Raw genomic sequence first — 26429 nt, 5'->3', positions numbered from 1 at the left:
AAGTCTCTGCCTCCTAAAACCATCGGCTCCACCCGCTCCAAATAAAAAAAAATGTCCTTGGAAAACCCCGTTAGCCCCACAACTCTCCCCAACCTTCTCTCAGGGTGTATCACAGGAGAAGGAAAGGATCATCTTCTTCTGGCTCCCTTGAGCCTTCAATGCCAAAATCCACCCCTTCCAAATGATCCCTTGGCTCATTTGGAATGTCCGAGGATTAAACCCCTCAGCCAAGCAGTCTGCCATCCGATCTCACATCCGCTCCTCCAAAGCTGGTTTTCTTGCCTCATTGAAACTAGTGTCTCTGAGCCCAATGCCCCAAGCATCCTTGCCTTCATTGCCCTCTTGGTCCTCCATCTCCAACTTCTCCCACAATCCTAACGGTTGAATCTAGGACCTTTGGAACCCGGCAAGCTCAGTGTCACCTCTCTCTCCTCCTATCAATCCATCCACCTCTCTATCTCTGACCCCTCTGGTTCCAACTTCTGCTTCCTCTCTGTCATCTATGCCCCGAACCGTGCTTCTGATAGGAATGAACTTTGGTCTAATCTCCGCACCTTTGCCCCTAACTAGTTCCCTCCCTTGAGCTCTTGTTGAGTTGCTGGGGACTTCAATATTGTCAGATCTTGCTCTAGCATGGAGGAATCCCTATTGATCCTCCAGTTGTGGCTTCCTTCAATGATTGCATTGAAGGCATTGGCATGAATGATCACCATTGGTCGGGTGCCAAGTTTAATTGGCATACTCGCAGGTCCGGCTTTGACAGAGTTCTTACAAGTTAGATAGAATCCTGGCCAATGAATCTTAGATGACTGCTTTCCCTTCCTCTCATGCTACCTTTGACCTTTTGGGTATTTCTAACCATTCCCCTATCTCCTCAATGTGTATCCTTTCATCTCATCCGGCCCTAAACCTTTCAAATTCTTCGACATATAGACCCTCCATCAGGACTTCCTCCCCATTGTCCATGAAGCTTGGAATTTGCCTAGGCCTTCTCCACCCCTCTTATTGTCGTTGCCAGGAAACTTAGGAATGTCAAAGTTGCTCTTTAAAACTAGAATTCCGCTTCCTTCAATGACAGCCCTAGAAAAGTTTCCACTTGCAAGGATAGGCTTTAGGTTATCCAAACTCTCCTCCAATCTGACCTCCTTAACCCTGGCCTTACGAAGAAGTCGGTCACCAAGGAGCTCTCCACTCTTCTTTCCCAAGAGGAGAGTTTCCTCCGCCAAAAATCCAAATTTAAATGGCTTGAGCTTAGAGATTCCAATACGTCCTTTTCCATACATCCCTTAAAGCCCGATCTAATGCCAACTACAACCCTTTGCTCACATCCCGTAATGGATCCATCATCCTAACCCTGAGGAGATCAAGTCTGAAGCAGCTTCCTACTTATCTGACCTATTCCATCCTCCCTCCTCCAACACTGTTCCCTTCCCCAATATTCTTCTCACCAAATTCATCCTTAACCACCTTCTCCCTTCCCTCCAATCCATCCTCACTCACAAAGCCAACAAGGCTCCCGGTCCCGATGGCTTCAACGTGGTCTTCTTCTCCTCTTGTTGGAATATCATTAGAGCTGATCTTATGATAGCCATTAGAAGCTTCTTCCTCAATCCCTACCAGATCAAAGATGTTAACCACACCTTTCTTTACCTCATTCCCAAGCTTGAAGGTGCCTCTCCAATTGCTGACTTCAGGCCAGTCGAAATACTTTTTCCCATGTGTTTCGCTGGCCATTTAGGGGGCTAATGGCTGAAGTGGCCAAAATTAGCGAAATGAGCGAACGAAATGATTGAGATGGCCGAAATTTCGACGAAATTGTTAACTTTTTTTGCCGAAATGAGCTAAATTTCGAAAAGAAATGAGCGAAATATGACCGAGATGACCGAAATATGATCGAAATTATGTACTTATATATTCCGTATGCAATTTCGTCTCGGTTAAAAATAATACCAAAATATCTGAGTTTTCGGCGAGATTTCAAACCATGCTTTAGGCACATCGCCCTCTGCAATCTTCTTTGCAAGTTCTTGCCAAGATCCTAGCCAACAGAATCCAATGAGTTGTCGACTCTCTAGTTAGTCCCAACCAATCTTCTTTCATTGCAGGTCAAAACATCGCCGATAATATCTTCTGCCATGAGATTGTTCGAGGTTTTGAGCAAATATCCCACCCCACCACTGCTATCCTCAAAATTGACATCCACAAAGCTTTCAACTTCATCAGATGGGGTTTCATATCCAAAGTCTTGCTCTGGATGTCCCCCCCCCCCAAAATCTTATCAATTGGATTCATGCTTGCATCTCCTCCCCCTAGTTCTCTATCCTGGTCAATTCTAGTCCTGCTGGGTATTTCTCCTCTTCTGTTGGTATTAAGCAAGGAAGCCCCCTATCTCCCTTTCTCTTTGCCTTTTCCCTTGAGGTCCTTTCTAGATCTATTCAATCCTCTATTGGCCTCCATCTCATATCCCCAATCCCCAAATGCAAGTCAATTGGTCTCACCCATTTAATCTTGCCTTTGTTGATGATCTTATGATTTTCTCCAAGGCCAATACCCTCACCGTTTCCTCCATCATGTCCTCCCTTAAGCTTTTTGAGTCCTTGTCTGGTCTCCGCATCAACCTAATTAAATCTCGCCTCTTCCTTGTTGGTGTCTTGACACGGTCAAAGAGAACCTTTTTTAGCTTACAGGATTTACTTTTGGTTCCTTGCCTGTCAAGTATCTTGGTATGCCTCCCATCTCTGCTAGGCTTACCGCCCATCTTTGCACCCCCATGCTTGATCTCATAAGGAAAAAGCTCCAGCTCTAGAAATGCAAACGCCTATCTCCAGCTCTAGAAAGGCAAACGCCTATCTCATGCCAGTCATCTGGTGCTTTCCTGATCTGTGATCCAATCTATGTACCTCTACTGGTCCGGTATTTTCTCCCTCCTTGCTTTTACTTCCAAAAGCGATCAAATCCATCCTTAGGAGCTGAGCAATCCAAATTCCTCCACCCCTTTAGCTAGGCTGTAGTTTACCTTCCCAAAACTAAAGGTGGTCTTGGTCAAAGAAGGGTTATCGATAACATCTCATGGGTATCCTCAAACTCATCTAGAAAATTGCGTCTAAGCACAATAGCATCTAATTTTCTTGGGTCTACTCCACTCACCTCAAGAACGATTCTATTTGGACAGTCCCCCTCTCCCACGATGCCTCTTGGATTTGGAGGAAAATCCTTGGTCTCAGATCAACCGCCCTTGCCGCTATCTACTCCTCCATAGGGAATGGGTCCTCCGCTTCCCTCTGGCTGGAGCTGGACCACTGGCACCCCTTGGGTGTGCTCCTCCCCATTGTCAGCCCTCGCACCGTTTACTCCTCTGGGGTTCCCAGATCAGCCAAGGTTGCCTCCATCACCTTGGATGGGGCATAGTCCGCTCCCCCACCCCTCCTCTCCCCTTATCGCAGATATTTGGGTTGTTGTCCCTTCCCTCTGGCCTTTGGGACAGAGAGGATAAGATCTCCTAGACCCCTTCATCTTATGGCCTCTTCTCCTCTGCCTCCGCTTGAAATCACATCCGTCCTTCTACCCCCTTGCGCCTTGGCACAATATTATCTCGTTCAAAGGTCATATCCCTCGCCAATGCTTTATTGCTTGGCCTGCCATCTTCAACTGCCTCCCAACCCAATTCTTACTCATCCACTACCACATTCCTGTCTCCCCCTCCTGCTGCCCCTACTGGAATGGAACCGAAGACATTGACCATCTCTTTCTCTCCTGTCCCTCTCCTCTTCCATTTGGAAGAGTCCTCAGCCAATGTTGGCCTTAAAAAAGAATTATCCTCCCCTTAAGTAGAGAATGGATCTGGGTTGACATAACCTTTTCTGATTCCATCATTTGTGACATCGTTGGCAAGCTTGATTTTTACACCACCATCAATCACCTTTGGGTGGAGCATAATCTGCGTAGATGGACATCCAACCAAGGATTAAAGTATCGGTTTCAATCACTGTATCGGTCGGCTATATTTAAGATACGTATCGGAGGGTATTGTATCATATCGGAGATACACTAAGATATGCTAAAGATCAAGGATTAAAAGTATCAGCATCGCTCGCCGTATCGGTCGGCTAAATTTAAGATACGTATCGGAGGGTATCGTATCGGCATCAGAGATACTTTAAACCATGCATCCAACTCTCGCTCCTATGAGAAGATTTGGACCGCCATCTATCGACAAGAAGAGTTGAACTCATGACCTCTTAATGGTCAGGTGTTGGTCCTCGTCAATTGAGCTACCTCCTTGGCATTCGTAACTCTCAAAACGTACCACAAACAGTAACATTTAAGTTTATTGCAGAGTCTCAACCTCAGCTTAAACAAAAATCATGACAAACAAAACAGTAAGAAAATAATTTACTATAGATGGTAAATTAATAACATCACAATAAAGATACTACTACATCCTGAGGAGGGTAGACAGTGGGAAGTCATCAGTTGATAGTTGTTGACTAGGTGTATTGGGTTTCCAAGGGTTCCACTTGTTCTTTGGTCCTGAAGACCCCTTGTTTCCGGTGGCCAGTGGACTTCTTTCATTTTTTGCACTGAATCTCTGCTCCCCCTCCCCCAATTCTTCCCTTTCAATCAATTTCTCTCCTCTTTTTGCGTTAAAATAAAATATAAAAGATTGATCCTCCAATAAACTTAAGTTTCTGTCCTGAAGACTGAAAAGTCGCAGTCTGTGACAATATAAGAAAGGCTCCTTCACTGGAGACTTCAGTCCAAAACTGATAACAAATTGGCAAATTAACTGCCTCCAAACCACAAACATGATCACAACAAAAAGATAAATGGTCAATTGATTCTTCACAACTCCATCCCTTACAAAAACACAGGCTACCTTGACAACAAGAGCTTTAAGGGGTTGAAGCTGTTCCTTTCCTACATTCCATCTTCTTTCATCTTGCACAATTAAGCCAAACACTGAAAGCAGGGTTTTCTATAGGACAGGTTTAACGACATTATTTTGTAAAACTTCATTATTTAGCATCAATTGAATGTATAGGCATCAAAGTTTTTAGTATTCAGTTTGCAACATTCAAATTTTTTATAATAAAACTACAAAATGAATTAAACTACAAATAATCCAACCTTCATCCCACCAGCAATTATCTCAAGAATTAGCTTCTCTTCAACTGGTTCAATAACTTCATCTCCCACCTGATGGTGAAAACCAAAAAAAGTAGTGTCTGTTGATGAGTCCTACCTATCAACTAGAAAAGAAAAAAATCACAAACAATAGCTCTCTAACTAGAATCGCAAACAAAGCATATCTCACATGTTACCTTTCCATATATTAGTAACTTTGTTTCCACCAATGTCCCATTAATAACAAGATCAGCTGTTCTAAAATTTGTAGGTTGAGGCTCAGTTAGTTCATTCACACTATTATTTGTTTCTTCAAGTACATCAATAGATGGAGGCGCCTACAAATAGCAGAGAGAAGAGTAAGCCATTAAGCTATTCATTATAAAGGATCTGACAATAAATATAACAGATACTACTAAGAAATAAGGATATTATATAATACAGAAGCCCGATAAGTAGCTCGTGTAAGTCCTCTCAGCCAAGTAGCTTTCCCCTCTTCGTCTTGAAACTCAATAATCAAGGTATTAGAAGATTCCAGAGCCTGCAAAAGTTGTTGTTCACAGAAACTGATCAAAGCACAAGGATAAGAAAGAGCGAGGAACTAAGTTGGATTTTTTTTTTTTTCTTTTTTTTTTTTTTTTTTTTTTTTTTTTGTAATTCCAGTTGAATGAGCCTGACAAGAACAACCCAATGCTTCATCAACTCCAAAATGAGAAATTCTGTGGATGTGAACTGGTTGCCTTTTGAATGGTCTCCGATGAAATACACACACAGAAAAGTACAACCCAAGATTGCAATGAACTGCATCCAGACTTTCAAGGGATTAGCCCAAACTAAATTTGGGGAATAAGATGGGCCCCTAAACCAACCGTCCAGCCCTTTGTCATGGGCTGCACTGGGTCTCCCCCTGGCTCAGGCTCGCCAACTAGTAGCCATAATAAGTAGGCATGCAATGTTTAGAAAATGTGCAATTATCTAGCAGCGGTAATATGTAGGGATGTAATGTATAGAAAATGTGCAATTATCAGAAAATGACTTAAGTTACAGTTGGGGTGAGGGGGGGGGAGCCCTCCCACAATGATAAAATAGATACCGCAGAATGAAAATTTCATTACCACAAAAAAATTCACCTTTACTTGAAAACCACCACAGCTTACCTTCTGAGTGTCCATCCCCCTAAAAGCCACAGCAATAGAAAATGGAGAACCCCCAACATTTGTTGGAGGAACTTCATAAACTTGACGACCAGACATACTGCAACATCACAAAGCCATCAATCTAGATAAAGCTTTCCAAAACAGCTCCTAAAGAAAAAACACAGCATGTCACCCACACACAAGCACATGTGAACACACAAAAATATGGAGAGAAAGAGAGAGACCTTGTGCATCTTTGGTAACTCTGCGATGCTTCAGACTCCAAGACATAAAGATACAGTCCAGATAACACAACAAAACAAGGCTGCCACTCAGCAACAGAATTACCAATTCCCTGTATCAAGAATGTATAATGAAAGCATCAAACAACTCAGAAACATGTATAGAGTAAAAGACATGCTAGACAGTTACTTAGCAATACAGGACATACCCTCCAAACTAGAATCCTAGCCTCAGCAGCAAGATCTGCAGGATTCCAAGGCGCTAGACCAATTTGGAAATTTTCACTGGCACTCCCACTTTTTTCCACTGTACTATATATTATATTTAATAAATCCAGAATTCGGCAATACCTAGCTGGTGAAAAGTGAATGCCAAGATTCGGCACTTGAATGAAAACCCGTGTTGAGGGGTAACACGGATGAGGTATTTTGATCTTCAATAACAGGAATGCAAGACTGTCGTCAATAAAAATGTAGAAAATCCACTACCAAAATCAAAATCATTAAGTAATTATGAATAGAGCAGAAAGGGAAAGTTACTTGATCAACAATCACAGCCATCCCACACCTATCCACAAGAGGAAGGAAATGATCAACATCTTCAGAGGTAGGTGATACAGAAGGTTGACTATCAAAAGTTGAGGTGACCAGGGTGCAGTTCCCATGGTCTGAATCACAATCCATGAAGAAAGCAGAGATATCTCGCCCAGATATATAAAAACGAGAATACAGGCTCTGCCTCTGTTCATCACACTGACCATCCTGCAATAATCTCCACATATATTAAGAAAAAGCCAATGCAGCATAAGATCTAGTTTCCAGATCAAATAGAAGAAACTTACTTTGGTGTGCACTGTGAAATGACCAAAATCCAGAAGAAAATGACCATCACATTCAGTAGATGAATGTGTTCGCAGAGGAACTCTAACTTTGGGAGCATCAAAATCAATATCAAGCGCAAATCTGAAACAGCAAGAGTAAGCAAATCGACATGAACCAAAATAAATAAATTTTCATTCCAACAGCATGGATAAGACATTTAAGCTCTTCTAGACTATGATCCGGACTTTTGAAATGTCTGGGAATTACATTAGTCTAGCTCAGATTTTTAGGTACGTAACAAATGTGCTGCGAAAAAAGAACCTTTGATTCACCTATTTCACCATAAGATTAGTCTAGAGAGAAGTATGTTATGTCTAAATAACAGTGTATGTATGTGTGCCTGTAAGGGCCTAGAAGGCTAGAACTACACTAAAGGCTAATGGCAATGTTTTACGGTGATTCTCTCTTAATGTTTGGGGATTTTGGAAAGAAAGAACAAAAGTTTAAAAAAGAAAAAAAAAAATTCAGCAGCTAACTCCTAAACCATGCTGAGTTCTATCCTATACAACTGGGAAAAGGTGCTTGAAAGAAGGGAGGATCCCAATCATAATGGACATATGAATAGAAAAGTGCACTGTGCACATCATCGTAGAATCACCGTTAATCATTTACTCATTTTCAATCACAAGTAGGACTCTGTTAATTTCCTCATTATCATCCAGGAAGAAACTAACAGTCCACATATGAATGAGGATATATATTTTTATTCACCCAAAAAAAAAAATCACATTCTGACCATCAAAAAAAAAAAAAAAAAAAAAAAAAAAAAAAAATGATAATAAAAGAGAACCAAACAACTAGTCAAAGTGAACCTGCTTTGTTCTTCAAAAACCATTTGAAACTGCTCTTGAGCTCTACGAGTCACTTTCTCTAGTTTTATCTGCTCTTCACAAGTTTCCATCAAAATAAAATGTTATTAGCTTCTCAAAAGTCCTAAATTGCAAAGCATCAAGCTGAAGCGATTCTTTTAATCAAATATTCAAATTCCTCACCTGTAAAGCAGTTGCAGTCTCCAAAGCAACAGTAGGGCTAACTGCACTACTTCTCTTCAGAAACTCTAAAAACCGGTCACAACTTTCCATCAAAACCTGCAAATGTTATCAGGCAAGAAAATAAAGTAACAACTAAGATACCTCATCACAAATTTATCTTCAAAAGACAAATCCTAATAGTGAAAAACAAAAATCAACTCAACTAAGCCTTACACAACTATTTGGGTTAGGCAAATGTAAATAAGATTCTTTAGCAGCAAACCTTGAGCATCCAGAAAACCATAGAGGCCCTTTTCCTTGTAATGTTCTCTGGAAGCCTCACATCCTATCCAAATGCAAAGCCTTGGGATGGGAATTTTCCCAAATAAATTATTGATAGTGGACACTTATCAGCTAAGGAGACCAGGATATTTACTCTCTTCTTTTGTATGTTTGATGTCCAAGGAAGAGGGAGAACGAGTCAATCACCTACTTCTCCATGGTTATTTTGCGAGAAAAAAAAAAAGCTCCTATTTGTTGAGTATCTTTCATCTTGTCTGGATCCTTCCTGAAGTGGGGGACCTTCAGTGGTTTTGACACGCAGAGCCATATGGAGAGGGGCAGACTTTTATGATGAACTTAGGCGGCTCTCGGGTGCAATTTGGAGGAAAGGATTTACAGACTGTTCCAGGATGAGTTTTTACAGTTGAGTATTGTAATTGAAAAATCTCCACAAGGGTTGCATATTAGCCTATTAGGCGGTAACAGATCATCACTTTAAAGCTATTACTGCTATAATGCTATTCATATGTTCAATGATTGGACTGAAGTTATTTTCAATAGGCTAATCCCTTGGTCTACCCCCCCCCCCAATTGGTTTGTGGAAGTTGAACTTTTGATGGGTGCTCCTTACCAAAAAAACAAAAAAGAACTTTTGATGGGAGCTCTGGGGGAATCTGGGTCCTTTAGGTGTGACAGTAATCATCATCAGGTCAAGAGTTTTCGGTCTGATTAGAGAGGGAGACTCCATGCATGCCAAGACAGACCTGTCCCACAGATGACTGGAGTCTGGAGTTTGCTCCTAGGAAAAGTTAAGTTGAAGGGTAATCTACTATATTTAACCATGTGTTAACTCTGCCGAGGACAGTTACAGGAGGTTCGCCAATGTCATTAGGAAGATTAAGAATATGGCTTTGGCTTCTCAAGTGAACTACTAGGTTCATTGAAAGAAAATTTCTGCAAATGACATGGCCGATTTGCTTACAATACAAGGAGTGGTTAGGCCAAGATGATGTTTGGGAAGTGAATTCCTTTGTATCTGCTGTCGGGGGGTTGCAGTGTAGACCTGTAGGGTTGTAAGTTTTCTGTTTCACTTCTTGTTTTGCTGTTTGTTGACCGTCTCCTCTTGACAGGCCTTCCATTTTACTTCTTTTTCTTCCTCAATAAGGTTTTGTTATTTACCAAAAAAAAAAAAAAAATACAAGAAGCTAGAAGTAGATCTGGGTTAACTCCAACAAAAGCATTTGTGCTAAAATGTATGTTTCACAATAAGAAAATACCTACAAAACATGCATTATCCAAAAAATGGCATAGTTCCCTGTTTTTCCCTCCGGACAGTAATAGATTTTTTCATGAAACATGAGTATATACTAAGAGTCTGAAACTGACCACATCCAAGACTAGCCGCACTCTACCAGTTATTTGCTATTAAGGGGAAGTTTCTCCCACTCTCCTTTGGCAACAAGTCAATATGAGATATATTTGGCTCTCCGTATTACTTCGTAGTATCTTCCTCTCTTCCTTTTTTTTTTTTTTTTTTTTTCCTACTCCAAGGTTGTAGTCTATAAGGCCAACAAAAATGCAGAATAACAAAAAAAGAAGAAAAATAGCAGCTGAATGAAGAGGTGGAATAAATGTTAAACACAAGGCGCAGTACACAACAGATAACCAGCAACAAGGAAGCAATTGCATCTGATCTCCACAAAAAATAATAAAAGTTATTTTAGTTCTTCCTCAAATCAGATGGTTTAGAAATTAAAATTTGCATTATAAACCGCTAAGGCTTAGATCACCTAAAAAATGCTTAATGGAAGGGCATGAAGAACATGAAGATAACTTTCAATTAAAACATATTAGGACTTGAATAATAATACTGAACACATCTAATCAAACTAATTTTATGTTTAGGAATGTTTAATCCAGAAAGAGTCTGACAGATAACCCAGTAAGTAATCCCTCAATAAACTAAGAACATTCAAGTTCAAAAAGAGCACCGTAACATGGCATGGAGCAATTGTTGCCGAAAGACGCCAGTCTACATTCTCCCCAACTGGTGAATGCACAAAACTTGCAGCTAAAGCATTCACCTTCTTCTCACTGCTAAAACTCTGTAATTTAGATCATTTAACAAGTAGAGCAACATGATATAAGTGCACCAAACTAAGCAGAACAAATATCAAACACCATGGTGTTTAGCTAGATAACCAACCTGTGCAAGTGAACCTTCAGGAGCAGATAAGCCATAGAATCTCAATGACACATCACAATGGGTGCTCCGACCATAAAGCTTCGTGGTGGCACGAAGTTCTTCAAATCTACCACAAATAATCTCTGTTTGATTGATATCAATGATCCTTGCAGCTGCCTGACTGATAGAGACATTCACCAAGAACCGTATGATATTCTGCAAATCCTTTCCTGAATGAAAATTCAACTCCTCATCAGGTTGGTAACTCAATAATTTATTAATTGCCTGCCATTCTTCTTTAGTAAGTCTTTCCTCCAACTGTGATCCCTCTGGAGAACTTGCATCAGAGGTATCTTCAGAGGTAGTACCCCTGGGACGAAAGAGCAAATAAATTAAGCTCGTCTGAGTAAATGGGTAACAACAACCAATTACTACACAGCCATACAAAAGGTAATTGTAGTTGAGAAAACAAGGCACTGAACTCTCTCACTAACCATCTAAAAGAAAACCAGCTTCTCTTCATTTGACTCCTTCGTTGCGCTGCCTCCTTTGATCTTACAGATTCAACCTTAGCATGTGCAAGTAACCTGAAAAATCATATAGAAACTGGAATCAACAAACTTAATTACAAGACAACTTACACTGTCACAATTGACAAAACAAAAGGTTTAACTCGATCATCATAAATTCCGTGCCCAAAGATAGCGGAATGATTCCACCTAGATCTGAATACCTCCATAACAGGATTACTTTAGAATCCAGATCTTTCTCTATACCCCTCATTTCAGAGTTATCAATGGTTGAAAGCTGTTGCAATGAAGCAGCATAGAGTTGAATATAACGGCGACGAAGTTGACAAAGATGCCGAATTCTGTCCCATGAGAATCGATAGCTGAAATGCGAAGGCAAGCCAACAAGTTATTAGACTGAATTAGAATGTCTGCTGGCACTTTCAAATATCCTTAACAAATAGAATGAACCATTCAAACCAATGCATAGGAATAATCATGCATTTAAACCTACAAGGGGCATATGTTCCTTAAAGCTCGAAATGAAAGGTAAAATTCTTGCAATAAGGATTTGCAGATAATAAAGAACAAAATTTGAAGCATAGTTGTCACAGCATCTAGACAACCCAAGGCATTGGATGGGATCTGGAGGGAAGGCAACACCAACAAGTCGAAGCCTTGACCATTATGATTTGAAGTAGTGAGAACCATAGTTATCAAGGTGAGAAGGCAACCAAGGCCATAGAGGATGGTCAAAAATAAGGCGACGTCTCGGTCGCCTAGTCCAGGCTGAACCACCTTGTCGCCTAGGCGATGCCTTGATAACTATGGTAAGAACAAATTTCTAAGATAAGAAGCCGTAGGAAAGAAATGTATAAGGAATTTCTCTTTCTATTAATTAGTGTAACTCCACCTGTATTTTGCTAGATGATCGATCACAAGCACAGATTTTATTTTATCATTTTGGAGTGGGGGAAGGGGGATGAAACATGGTGGCAGCTGAGCTTACAACTAGTCAAACCTTTTAAACATGGATCTAGAAAATACATTGTTCGACCTTCAGAATGTCAGTACAGGATTTATGGAGTCAACCCCAAGCAGTAAGAATAAGTGATGGGTTTCTAGAAGCCTAAAGGACTAAGTTCAGAAACTGAGTTGAAAACCAAAATCGCCTAAACCAACTAGCAATCAAGCTGGCTACTTAACTGACCATTTAAAGACTTAAACAAGAACCTCCCACTATGTGTGGAGTCCTAAAAACTAATTGGTAATGAAAGAAAATCAACTCATAACAGGACTGTACTTATAAATTCATAAACCAGCCTGAAGTAGAACACATAAACACAATCAAAATAAGATAAGAAAAATGAAAACATAACTCTACATAAATTAAACATCATAGAAGAGTAGGAATAGAATTCCCAGTGAGACTAGGATCCCTAGAGAAACTAGGAATTCAAAAATTCCTCAAACCAAAAGTAGTTCTTCTCTTCGCACCACAGCTCGAGCCCAAATATTACATCAATAAGGCTCATTGATTGAATTGCATTTCTTGATAATTGACATATAGTTTTTATATGGGTTAATTACACTGCCATCCCTTGCAGTTTTCCATACTGTTATAACCATCCCCTGCAGTTCTGACAATTACTCTGTACCCCCTGAAGTTGACAGTATACCAACTTTGTTAAGCATAAACTGTTAATTAGTGACATCACGTGATATATTTTTTTCAAAAGACGAAAATACCTTTTCAGGTACCTGAACTACCTATTCTACCCTTTCAACCCAAACCCAACATTCTACCTTTTCTTCCTCATCCACCGACGTTGGAACCATCAACAAACCGACGAAGCCTCCAACGAGTTCCAACGAAGCCTCCGACAAGGTCCGGCGATGTACCTGAACTTCCCTTTCATTGTAAGCACATCTCTTTCTTATGAATCTATCATCTCTGATAAACTGTGAGCAAGAATCTCTCCTCTTTGATGACCTCCATTTCATTATAATCCCATCTCTTTCTTATGAACCAATCATCTCTAATGACTTGTGAGCAAGACTCTCCTCTTTGGTGACAGACCTGCAAGCAAGAACTTCTCCACTCCGGTGATATGCAACAGTAACAAATATAGCTGAGAAGAAATCAATAATCAAAAACCTAGGTATTCCACCCATCGAATAAAAATAAAACAAAGAACCAATGCATTCTGCCATTATCTCTCTCTCTCTTGTTCTCGATCTAAGTCATCCGACCATTAAAATCTTGTTAGTCCATCTATCCCACGAATAAATCCCCATCTTTTTGTTCTTATTTGTTGTAACTCGACTACTGAGATATTCTAAACCCCTCTTTATCATTCACTGCACAGGCCATTAGTTCTAGGGTTTTCAGTTCTATCTCTTTTCTGGTTTTGATTTGATTCATTGGATTTGGCGTTGTATTTTGAATGTTTAGATGTGTAAGCAGTGGCTTTTGGTTGACTTCATGTTCGAATCTGGTTTTGATTTGATTCATTGGATTTGGCGTTGTATTTTGAATGTTTAGATGTGTAAGCAGCGGCCTTTGGTTGACTTCATGTTCGAATCTGAACTTCAAAAACGCTTCCTTGGCTTGCTGTTTTGCTTCTTCCCCGAGAGAGGTGCGGCAACTCCATTGCAACCCACCTTAGGCTTTTTCCCATAGTGATGAAACCCTAGCATCAACGGTTAAGATCACACTATATCTCTATCTTGGATCCGACGGTTATATTCCATTTATATTGGTTCTATTTGTAGGGATAAAACTGTCATTTCAATTTATTTAGTTAACACCATCAACTGCAGAGCGTACAGAGTAATTGTCAGAACTGCAAGGGAGGGTTATAACAATATGGCAAACTGCAAGGGATGGCAGTGTAATTAACCCTTTTTATTAACATAAGACCGAAATCTTTAGGCAAGAGAATTTCTTATATTCTGAAGGTTTCTAATTATAGCAGTTTTTGGGAAGAGATCCCACCAGAATACTAATTTTCCCAAGAAAGTGAGAGTAGTCAATGCTTTAAATAAAAAAAGTACCCCTTGACATTTATACATCTTTCTTTCATCTCTCATATACAAATCAGCTCAAAAAGTTTTTTCCCAACTCATTTATCATATGGTTTTAATGTTTATAACTACAAATATCACCATATTTTATAACTATATATATTACCACATTTTCTTTTGCTGTAGACTGGCCCGAGCAGCATAAAGCCACCAAAGATGAGGATCCTCCAAAACCAACACAATGGGTCTTAAGTGAGAAACATCAACATGTGTCTTATATCTCGAGATAACTTCCATAAGTTTTATAACATCATGATACTGGGGCTGCATGATAAAAGAATTGACAAGTAAATTTCAGAGGATGCATATGAAAAAGATTAAAATCAAGGAAAACCAATTGAAGATAACCTCTGTAATCGTTAAAGAAACATCGCTGACAACAAGGGATGCCTTCTCCAAAGGAATTTCTGGTTCCTCTCTTTCTTGTTTTCCGAGACGATGATATTTGAGAACTCCATTGATAGGTGAGACCAAGTATTTGCGATTCCAAGCCCAAACAGAAACCACTCCATGATCAGATGAAGGTCCATTAATGCCATCTCCAAATATCTACAAAAAAAAAAAAAAGCAAGATACATCACATGATGGTTCCAAGTATCCATACTCTGCCATAAACCAAGGCACAAAACAATAAGTTCAAACGCAAAGACAAACCTCAATCCATTCGTTCGGACTAAGATCTTCCCATCTTTTCTTTATCGTCCAGGGAGGGTTGTCAGAGTCATGATAAACAGCTAACCTCTCAAGTTGCAAAGACTACAAAAGGAATAAATGCATGCCTCAGTCGACGTAACCTGGACATGTTTTAAATATTGATGCGGAAAAGGTAGCTGCATACAGAATAATGAACCAAGGAAATTATATTACCAAATCTAAATTGCGTCACAAATACAACAGGAATTAATTTTCTTCTTATATGATGACATTACTATCCTGGATCCACCAAGGCAGAAAGGCAGAGTGTGGTTCAAGCATGACTGGCTGCAGTATATACCAAGCTGCCACATCTAAGACCCAAGTATTCAGCCCCCCACAAGTTATGAATCTTAAGAACTTCTCATTTCTAACCCCATAGGTTTCTACCATATCTTTTGTTACCCCTCGAAAGATTAAAGTATCGTTATCGGTCGCCGTATCGGTAAGCTAAATTTAAGATACGTATCGAAGGCATCGTATCGTATCGGAGATACGCTAAGATATGCTAAAGATCAAAGATCGAAGTATCGGTATCGGTCACCGTATCAGTTGGCTAAATTTAAGATACGTATCGGAGGGGCATCGTATCGTATCGGAGATAATTTAAACCATGCGGCCCTCCCCCTCAAGTTTACTATTTCGACTTTCATAACACAAGATAAGAATAACGAAACCCGAAAAATATGGCCTGGGCTATAAAATATGTCGCTTGCCTTGGCCCTGCCTAATTATTCTGTTTCAGAGGGAAGTCAGTGGCGAGTCGCCTAGCTCCACAGAGGCTGGCCTTGGGCTTGGCTCACTGATAATGTCAGCATACTCCATTTTTGCCTCCCTATCCAACAGCTCTATTTCAACTACTTTTTTTTTTTTTTTTTTGAGGGGGGCGTAAAAAAGAATCATTACAAAGAAAAGGAGAACAAAACAAAAACAACATACAAAGCCTAGCATTTACATTTGGGTGGTGGGGGGGAGGCATGGGTTTGTAAAATAGAAGGGGAGAGGCCCCAAGAATTTAGAATTTGAGACTAGATCATCCATTGACGAGTCATCCAGATGGCTACCACCTTGTTTTTCATGACCAAATCTAAAAACAGTGAGGTCACCCCCCATATGCCAAGGAAGAGAGTCCACTTGAAAAGCAATGTGATGAATGTTTACCCAAAGAGAGAATCTATCAGAGGGGCAGTTTGTCGCATAGATGGCAGGGAGGAGAAAGCAAATATGGGACACTAACGTAAAGGTGCATACGTTGAGAGGAGGAACGTGAGACCAACACTTGAATGACGGAGTCCTAGCGACACCAAATACACCCATTTGGGTGATGAGTACAGTTCAAGCTAAATTCCTAAAGAGAGGCAACAAAGGATGCAATGTTGAAGGCATTGGCTCTTTAATGTGAGTTACGATGAGGTAAACAAGAGAGGCATGTGAAGATTTAATACAGCTACAAACTTTAGATTGTTTTCCCAGAGAATTGAGGTCCCGTGTGTTCCAAATAAAGCAATGGTTCATTTGGAAGGGGAAGAGGAGTGCAACAATGGCCCTTAAGAACTAGAAGTGGACGTATGGCAGGAATGGGCAGAATAACCATTGCGAGTTTTTCTCCAGTATTCAAGGAGGGGAAGGGAGAGAATAGAGAACGGGGTGTAGAGGACTGCCCAAGGCAGGTGGAGGCAGATGGCGTACGGCAGACAGCAGATGGATAGTAGAAATCACATGGCAAACTGGTGAAGGAGAAAAGGGAGAGATGGGTTGGCAGTCAAGTGGTTAAAAGAGGGATCCCGGTCCCAAAGGGCTCTACATCAATAAAAGGAAGAAGGTGGGTTGACCAAGGGATAGTAGAGTAGAAGCTTGGTGATGGGCTTCCGAAGGCAGCTCAGGCTAGGCTGGCTCAAGGTGAGGAGGGTGGGTTGTGCAACCGTGCAAGGGATAGTGGAGTGCCCAATAAAAGGAGAATGGATTGATATAGGGGGAGTGGAGGGCGCATGAAGGGGGGTGCCCAGTATAAAGAGCTTCAGTGGTGATAGGGATAGTGGAGGGCCAATAAAGGAAGGCTAATGAGGCGGAAGGAAAGAAAATCTTTGACGGCATCGACAACAGCTCTTTTCTACAAGTCCAATTCAATGGCTCTTTTTTCCCTTGGCTTGTCAAGAAAAAGAGATTTTTTTTTTCTTTTTTAGGTTGACCAAGGTGTCCGGGCCAACTTACGCACACCTCGACTAATCCTCGAGGAGACTAGCGCAGCAACCCACTGCCACGGAAAAAAAAAAAGGAGAGTTTATTTCCAACGTAACCTCTTATGGTAAATGAATTCCATTCTTGGGTGAGTGAGACCTCAAAAGACCCCAGAGTTAAGGGGTCCATTTCTAACCCTTGTTATCCAGTACTGTTCTTTATTTTTTAATTATTTTGAATTTTTTTTATATTTTCGCTTTGAACTGCATCACCTGGAGCCACGAAAAATATGTTATACCAAGTATATACCCTTTAAAACACAATAACTACATTTACAGAGACTAAACATCCATCAAGAAACAAGACATAGGTACACAATTGTATCCAGTGTAAGTCCTACAATTCCAATGCAGGACCATGCATAAAATACAAATCATCTAACCAATCGAGGATATACCCATTCAAGGACCAGAAAGCTCTCAAGTCCTCCCAAGTCGCAACCCCACCCCACCCCAACCCAACCCAACCCAAGGAGGGGAACAAAGCAAACTTTTGTAAATGATTTGTTAGTAGATAACTGACAATAAAAAGATAATAACTTTCGCCATTGAAATTTGAAAAGCTATCATCTGACTCTTGAAAGGAGTGGAGTTGCAATTGAATTTTCATACTAGAGGACAAACTCTTTTAAAAGGTGGACCTCGGGACAACGGTAACGTTGCTCTATTGATGCCGAGGGGACACAGGTTCAAGCGGTAAACAGCCTCTCTGCGAAGCAGGGTTAAGAATGCATACATTATGAACCCTCCCCAAACCCCACAATGGTGGGATCCTCATGCACTGGGTATGCCCTTTTAAGGACAAACTCTATCAATGTGATATTGCCCATGCATACATGACTCATGAGGACATTATTCTCTCTCGGTTTATGTAGCTTGATTTTTCCGTGGAGATCCTTTGCACTCATTATGTTTCCACAATATTAAAATTTACAGGCACTTTCCGAACTAGGTTCATTCTTTTACCAACAAAGCAGTAGAAGTTCAATATAAAAAAACATAGCTCACCTTTCGCAATTTATCCAATGCACCACTGGCATCAAAGGTTTCATTACCCTGTTCATCCATCGTAACAGCAGCAAGCTTTGCTAAAGTAATTCCTGAAGAAAACGGATGTCCAGGATTGCTACAAAAAGTTCAAGTGACTAAAAATTAATGAGGAAAGTCAACCAAATAAATGAAAATAAAAAACAAAAAAGCGAACAGAGAAGAAAACCCGCAATGAGATACCGAAAGCACCTATTAGAAACAAGAACACATAAACTTCTGGCCACCTACTAACCTGACAGAATCCTCATATCTAATATGAACATTACTAATGGAAATCTTGAGATTTCCAATTATGGTAGCAATTAGAGAACCCAACCATGAATTTCCAACAGGTGGCTGCAAAAGAATGAAAGACCTACTGAGTCATTAAATGCTGAAGCTTCCAAGTTATTCGATCAAAACTAGTTTAATGAACTGAGAGAAAAGCATAACATAAAGCATATTGTTGATTAACAAAATCTAGCCACAGTTCCTTCAAAATTCAACTGATATTAAAGTGCAAAACTGAATCCAGTGGAATTGAATGAGTGTTGAAAACCATAAAGGAAGAGGGAAAAAACACGGGTGGGGAAAACATAAAGTGAAATAAACTTTAATCTGTGTCAACAGCACTTGAAAGTAAGATGAGTACAAGGATAGCACTTCTAAAGAAAGGAAATTGCAATTAAATATTAATTCTGTCACCATTTTATTTCACGTATATGCAAGATAAATATCATAACCTGCACAGAAAAGTGAGTGGCATTACATTCACAATAGCCAAGGTGTCGGTTTGTTGTTGTCACCTAGCATCCAGGCCCCCTCCATCGCCTTGGATCACCTAGACGCCTCGACAACTATGATTACGTTCTTCCTAAATTTATGAAGTCAATTACAGCCATTATTGTCAATCTCAATCAATTTTTCAAACAAAGATCATCGCACCTGAAACCTGATTAGAATCAAACCCAGCTGAAATTTTACAATAGGAGAGACCAGAAATAAAAGGTTACTAGAATTCCTAATTGTTTACAAGCTGGGATAAGTTTGTTAATGTTTGGGAGTTATCTTGATAAGTCTAAACCAGTCCTATCTAATCTAGTCCAAATCTCAATCAAGGAAGGACCAAAAAGGTAAATAATGCAGGTGGGAAATAAGAGAAGCATTAACTAGTCAGTTATAGATATTATCTAAAGTTGTAGAGCCTCAGAAGATATTATTAACAGTCAACAAGACAATTTCACTGATGGTTGTGTAAGTTTTTGACAATGTATGGTTCATTAAATAGTCAAAGAGTCTAACCTTAGTTTTTCAAAAGTGTGCAAGTTCCAATGAGAGTCTAGAACCCTCCCCGCCACTTTATTAAAAGCTGCCTATAAGCATTTTGGAGCAAGTTGAATGAAATTGTGTGTTGCTACTGCTAATCCTTGTACCATAAGGAACCAATTCCTTCAAGAATATAGGACCAGACCAACCATGGCCTATCCAAGGAGGTGGACTCCTGATGCAGTTGCATTAGGCTGATCCCATACGGAGGTCTACACAAAAGTCTAGAAGGCCCACAAGCGGCTGATGACTGTCCAATGGGCTGAAAATAAGCTTTGGGTTGTTATACTATAGGCTGTACCTTTATTTTCTTGGGCTTCATTATAACAGGCCTAAATTATAAGCCCATAAAGTCGGGGGTGAAGCCAGTACACAAGATTGGTAGTTAACGTTTGAGTTATGTTAGAGTGTGTGTGTCGGTTGGAGGTCTATGGGTGTCCATGGAGCTTTATACCGTGGGATGGTATTTCGATTCAAGCATATTTTGTTAGATTCCTATTGGGTTTAGGGTAGTTGTTAGCTAAGTTAGAGTTAGTATCCATTTTGGTTATGCCTTCCAGTTTCCTATTTATGTTATGACTTTGTAATAGCTAGTCTATATATTGAATGAAGGGGGAAGTCCCAACTACACGGTTGTGACTCGCAAGTTACAGCTATCTCTTTTTCTCTTCTCTTTCTATTCCTGTCTTATTATTTACAAGTTAGAACAGGAAACTTATTAACTAGATAGAGTTTTGTTCTAAGTCTAATTCAATCTATTACAATGATAAAGAGTCCATTTATGAGTCAATTTAGGAATTTCAAAAGGTCTTTACATATGTCACACACACCCAATTTCTTCTCGGATTTCTTCTAATTCTCTTCTCTGTTCTTAAGAACTAAATAATTTCTCCCACCATTCTTCTATTCTGGTCCTACATTAGTTCTATCAATACCATATTGATCCTAGACTGTTCACAATTTTTTGGCTCCAGATTCTTTCTAGAACCTTGAACCGCATTAATCCCTCCCTTTCTCACCCATTTCATATCCCACCCACCTATAATCCATATTACCATCAAACATCCCACCCATATATTACAATTCTATTATTTCCACCTATCTTAAGTGTTGCTTGGCCTGTGCTACATCCAACACCTATGTTTTTGCACATCTCACTGTTTACCTTCCCACATTCTCAAAATCTATGTCCTTGGTTATATGCAAAAATGGTCTCAAACTAACACAAGGGAGTTATAGGAGTTAAAACAGGATAACAGTTATTTTCTAGGAAGCCACTCATTCGATGTCTCGTGTATAGGGGCTAGTCAGCATCTGGCTGCGTACATCTGCCCCTCCCCAGACCCTGCAGTAGCAGAAGCCTTGTGCACTAAGACGCCCTTTTTAGTATGCTGTTTGTTCCATCCTAGCCTTTTTTTAAGGCATATCTCATGTTATAAAGCTATAATGAGGTTTTCTTTCACTTTCATAAGTTGAAAATATAAAGAAGTTTGTGAGAGCTTCTGAAAATTTATGCTTCAACCCTTTTTCTTTTTTTTTTTTCCTTTTTTTTTTTTTTCTGTTTTTTTTTTGGGGGGGTGGGGGTGGGGGGGGCAGTTGTTCCTACTTTCCAAATTCCATGAAATCAGTCTTTTTAGAAAAATATTTATCAGGATCAGTAATTCATCATCATCCACATTGCTTCAAAAACCCACAGGTTTCCACAGATGAGGGGAAAAGGATATCGTTTACCAGATGGCCCACTGAAGAAGACCTTATTACATGGCCCTGATATCCACACATGGCAGATCCAATGGGGCTATATTTTGTGCATTGCAAGAACCTAAGGTCCTCTGCTTACAAGTAAAGTTTCAGCCTAGACAGAGTTCAGCCACAAGGAAAAATAAAGCTACGAAAATAAACAAAGAAAATGAAGCTTTTAAAAAACTGTTGAAAATAAATGGAGTAAAATTACCAATGCAGATGGTCCCCCATGTGTAGATCTTTTCAGCAGAATTGGAGTTCCATTCTTTTTATGTCAAAGCCAAGATAGATGCGGCCCCCTCCCACTGTGCAGACACCCCTAGGAATAGGTGGATTGTTAATTCTTGGGGCCTTTTCCCCTCTATTCTACAAGTTAATACCTCCCCCCCCCCTCTTTTTGTAGGGAAGTGCTTTGTAATTTTATTTTCTCATTTGTTCCTCCCCCTCTTAAGGAGTCCCTGTTGTTTTCTTTCTCATTGTTAATGAATTCTTTATTCACCCAAAAAAAATTACCAATACAGAGGAGGTACGGTGTTTTATATTTTTTTTCTGCAATTTGACATGTGGAAATCTTGATCCTACATTCATATCATGGTCAGAATCCCCACATTACCCTTCCACGTGGCAAATTCTCCACCGCCCCTTTTCCCCAATTCCAAGAAGAAAAAAAATTCGTTCACTCCACAGAACATATAGGCATGCTCGTCCAAACCAGAGAACTAGATAGATCTCGGACCCACTAAGGGGAGGAGGACCCCAGAGGAATGCCAGTTGTCCATGCAAAAGGAAGTGGAATGACTGTCCACGTCGTTGAACTGATAGCTCTGAGGGCAGTGGAGCGAAGGCTAAAAATGTTACGTCAAGCCCAGGAAGCATCGGAGAGAGGGAATACAGTCCAGAGAGAGTCTATACTGAGGAAAGAAGAATAGACCAGGGAAAACCAAATGCTATTTGCTTGGAAACCAGCTTCCAGATGAGCTGAAGAGTACCAGCACAATCGACATCACGGATTCTGCGCAAAGCAAGGCCTCCTTCAGACATAGGGCAGAAAACAGAGGACCATCTGATGGGATGGAGGAATCTGGCTGAATCTACACATTTCCAAAGTAATGTGTACATGAGGGATTCAGTGGCTTCGATGGTGGACTGGAGAATCTGAAAGGAACCAGACCAGTAGATGTAGCAAGATTGGGCACAAATCAGACGAGCTCCAACCTACCCACATAGGAAAGAAGCTTGCTTTTCCAATGCTGGATTATAGCCAGACTAAGGGCGGTAAACATGAATGCAGAAAATTTATTTGCATGGATTATAGCCCAGAAAAAGGAACAATCAATAACCTGTGAGGACCTTATAAAATCACAAAGTGGAATTACAGACCATAAAATTAATTTATAACAAAAAACAAAAATAAATAATAGAAAGGTGAACTGACTACAGTTAAGTTTTTGAGAAATGATCCACAAATGATGAAATAAAAAACAACATTAATTAACAACAGCAACCTGAGACGGTCTTCCAAGGAAAACAAAAGGTAATGTTAGATAAAAAATAATTAATTTATCAATTGCTACACCAACTAAAGGAATGTATTTCACAAAGCTGTACATTTCCTTGCTTCGATCTAGCTTTTGCTTCAAGGGTAGCCGATTCTGCTTCCTGCATGCAGAAGAAACAACACAAAGTATAGAAGTAATGAAATCAGAACCTCATGAAGCCAAACATATAGAAAAATGCCAAATGTTAGTAAATCCAGTTTCTATTTGCAAACAAATTGGAATACTGTGCCACATGATTAAACAGCATGACAGTGGAAACATCAACCACAATCTCAAACATATAAAGTGAAGAAATAGAAAAGAGAGAGGGAGAGTATAATGCATTCGCTTAAGCCATGTAGATGAAGTCTTACATCTCAACAAGATGAATTTTTCGGAGAGTTTGATAATGAGGTGCTTCTATAGGAATAAGCCCCTCTTTTTTCTATGGATTCTACCATAACAATCCATATTAACCCTGAGAAAATTAGGATCATTGAATCCTATGAAAATCATGCTGCATAATATCAATGACGATGAACTTACTCCAAGAAATATCATTTATCCAACACATACAGCTTGTGGCATATAAGACCATAGAGTTAAAATAGGAGCTATTAGAGACAGCAAGAGAGATAACAGACATATAAAGCAACTCAAACAAGATATGGCCTCGGTGCATAAATCATTGTTTAAACACGAACTAACTCATAGGGTCAAAGTTCATTTCCATTTGGTATTGTTGTTGAATACATCCCATAGGATTAAAGTGGGATGGACGAAGTGGAGGAGTGCGTCTGAAGTCCTGTATGACAAATGTGTCGTGGTAAAACTTAAGGGAAAATTCTATCAGACTGTCGTGTGCCCAGCGATGATGTACGGGTCAGAATATTGGGCCGTTAAGAAACAGCATATTGATATGCTAGGGGTAGCGGAAATGAGAATGCTTAAATGGATGTGTGGGAAAACTAGAAGGGACAAAGTAAGGAATGAACAAATTAGAGCCGAACTGGGCGGTGCCCCAATTCCTGACAAGCTTCAAGAATGTTGTTTGAGATGGTTTGGTCATGTTCAATGAAGGCCATCGGATGCACCGGTGAGGAGTGATCTGATTCAGATAGAAGGACCCAAAAGAGCTAGAGGCAGGCCAAAAATGACCATATGAGAGGTTGTGAGGAAAGACATGCACAAATTAGGCTTTGTCCCAAGTATGGCCTCGAATAGAGTAGATTGGAGGGCTAGGATCCAGGTAGCAGACCTGCTTTAGCTGTGTTCTACTTCGTTAGTGATAACTAATCTGTTTCCTTTATTGCCTACTTTTCTTTTTCCTTGCCTTTGCTTGGATCCATGTGCCGACCCCATTAAGTTGGGATAAGGCTTTGTTGTTGTTGTATTATTGTTGAATACATATTGAGTGCATACAAATGCAACTGGCCAGTAGCGGGAGCCTCATGCTCTGGGTTGCTCTCTCTTCACAATGCAACTGGCCAGTTCTTAGCCAAACAGCACAAAACCCATGCAGTCATCTCAGTTCTCAATCCATTCATGTCACTGCAACCTTAACAAAGAAAGGACTGAGGGAGAAAAAAAAGAAAAAGAACAGCAGTAGATTGAAACTAGCCCAGGGTAAAGTCTTCCAGCACAAAATATATATATGTATATAAAATGGTAAAAAGAGAAATCAATACCTGTCCATACTCAACCTCAAAAAACAAAAACTGAAGCCATTGGATTCGAAAAGAGAGAAGAACACTAAGCTTACAAGATGAGACTAATTTTATTGCAGACATTAATTGAGTTCTGAAATAGAACACATAATTGATCCGTCAAGAAACCATAATATAGTTCAAGTCTGAAGCATTGGCCAACAATCCTGATTAGCAGACAACAAATGATGAGGAATGAAAGGAAGCCCTAGCTTAAGCAGAAGGATAAGTAATCATCACCTCGATCTGTTGAAGTTTGGCTTCGAAGAGTTTTTCCCTGTCTTCCTCCTACAGGAAATTATTTAGCTCAAGTTAAAGATAAACCAACATCAAGTATATGTAGTCTCATGACAAATATAAAAGAGAATCCATTCCCAACATGTTAACATATTTATATTTTACCTTGAGTGTCCATCCATCAGGAGCAGGATTGGCAAGAACAAATACACGATCTATAAGAACAATAACAGGTTCTTTGCCCAGACTCTTCCAGGGAACCTATAGTTATATCATCAAAATCAAAGAACTCATTCCAGGGATCTTAAGATCATGGCAGATACCATATCAGAGACAAAATATTAGAAACCAGGAAAAAAATATACTGATATACATGTGCAAGGTATAAAGTACCAGTACTGGGCAGCATATCAAAAAGCTGATTTTAAGAGACATTGAAGAGAAGCCGGATATGCATGTATATACTATTAATAAGCAATAATACACTATAAATAAGCAATATCCTATCCCAAAGAGTATGATTCGAGGACTCAAGGTATATATATAATATTATAAAAATAATTTTATCAGCATATTTAGAAGAATCAAAATAACTAGTCATCAATTTTACCACTAAAAAGAAAGATTTTAAAAAGACGAAATATAATGAGGGCAGAAAGATTTCAAAATAGAGCTCCATTATCAGGGGCCATAGTGTATTACACATTTACACATCATACTTCTTTTATACAAAACAGCTTTTCATTTATTAACAAGCCCCCACAGTGACTAGCAGTAAATAGGGATACAGCCCATTTTGCAACACACTGGCAAAATATAATTATTCTCTCAAGGAATGGTAGAAGAGCAACCCCACACCCTAGAAGCAATTGCTTCATTATAACCAACTAGGCAACAACAGTTAGGGGCATTGCGTGGTGCAGCTGGTGCTGAATTAAGGAGTCCCGTCAGCTTCACAGAAACAGATTAAACGAAAGTTACTTTTCCCTCGGCTGCGGTTTGAATCTAGAGAAGAACTTGCACACCCAGCTGCCAGATTAATGGCTAACAACAAACCAAAGAGAGATTAAGGGCTTGCCGGCATGGTTCCAGGAATTGAATCGGTGGAATCACCCAACTAAAATCAGAATTTACAGTTCCTGATCCCGATTTCAACACACCTCATTTTGGATCGGGTGACCCAATCCCAAGTGATCCACATACGCAAGTCTTCTTCCTTCCCGTTACAAATCTGGTTCACAGAAACCATAGGATGCCAACGAGGTTTTCACACACACACACACACACACACACACACACAAGGGAAAAAAACAAAAAACAAAAACAGAAATTACCCACCAAGTTCCATGGAGATGGCGTCGGCGGCAACTTCAGCAAGGACTGCAGTGATGATTAATTGAGGAAGAAGCGTTGGCGCTGGGGAGACCTGCAGTGAGAGCGGAAGGGAAATTGAGGCCATCGGACACACCGATCATTCAGTCTCTCATGATCTCCCCTGTAAG

The 26429-nt window shown here is 39.9% G+C and overlaps 1 protein-coding gene across 3 annotated transcripts in view; it reads right to left on the bottom strand.

Annotated features, from left to right (window-relative positions):
- The window catches only part of LOC122057714, a 107610-nt gene extending 82393 nt beyond the window's left edge, over positions 1-25217 (bottom strand). The window contains exons 1-23 of one of the 3 annotated variants that reach the window (XM_042619933.1): positions 25093-25217; positions 24931-24978; positions 23055-23105; positions 19147-19251; positions 18631-18734; positions 18357-18474; positions 15073-15174; positions 14767-14967; positions 14525-14682; positions 11556-11714; positions 11317-11409; positions 10844-11192; positions 10629-10742; positions 8377-8472; positions 8197-8264; positions 7345-7465; positions 7043-7264; positions 6712-6936; positions 6506-6615; positions 6282-6378; positions 5567-5665; positions 5322-5462; positions 5128-5196 (exon numbers count right to left, since the gene is read on the bottom strand). In XM_042619933.1, the coding sequence (XP_042475867.1) occupies positions 5128-5196; positions 5322-5462; positions 5567-5665; positions 6282-6378; positions 6506-6615; positions 6712-6936; positions 7043-7264; positions 7345-7465; positions 8197-8264; positions 8377-8472; positions 10629-10742; positions 10844-11192; positions 11317-11409; positions 11556-11714; positions 14525-14682; positions 14767-14967; positions 15073-15174; positions 18357-18416 (2484 nt within the window). In that variant the 5' untranslated portion in view covers positions 18417-18474; positions 18631-18734; positions 19147-19251; ... (1 more) ...; positions 24931-24978; positions 25093-25217. Of the gene's footprint in view, positions 1-5127; positions 5197-5321; positions 5463-5566; positions 5666-6281; positions 6379-6505; positions 6616-6711; positions 6937-7042; positions 7265-7344; positions 7466-8196; positions 8270-8376; positions 8473-10628; positions 10743-10843; positions 11193-11316; positions 11410-11555; positions 11715-14524; positions 14683-14766; positions 14968-15072; positions 15175-18356; positions 18475-18630; positions 18735-19146; positions 19252-23054; positions 23106-24930; positions 24979-25092 lie in introns of those variants that run through there. The other 2 variants (XM_042619931.1, XM_042619932.1) reach the window with 2 other exon arrangements.
- Positions 25218-26429: the final 1212 nt, after the last annotated feature.

Source organism: Macadamia integrifolia, chromosome 12 (assembly GCF_013358625.1).
Source record: "Macadamia integrifolia cultivar HAES 741 chromosome 12, SCU_Mint_v3, whole genome shotgun sequence".
Classification (NCBI taxonomy): Eukaryota; Viridiplantae; Streptophyta; class Magnoliopsida; order Proteales; family Proteaceae; genus Macadamia; species Macadamia integrifolia.
The sequence above is the reverse complement of the archived record's forward strand: the minus strand, read 5'-3'. Positions and strand labels throughout refer to the sequence as shown.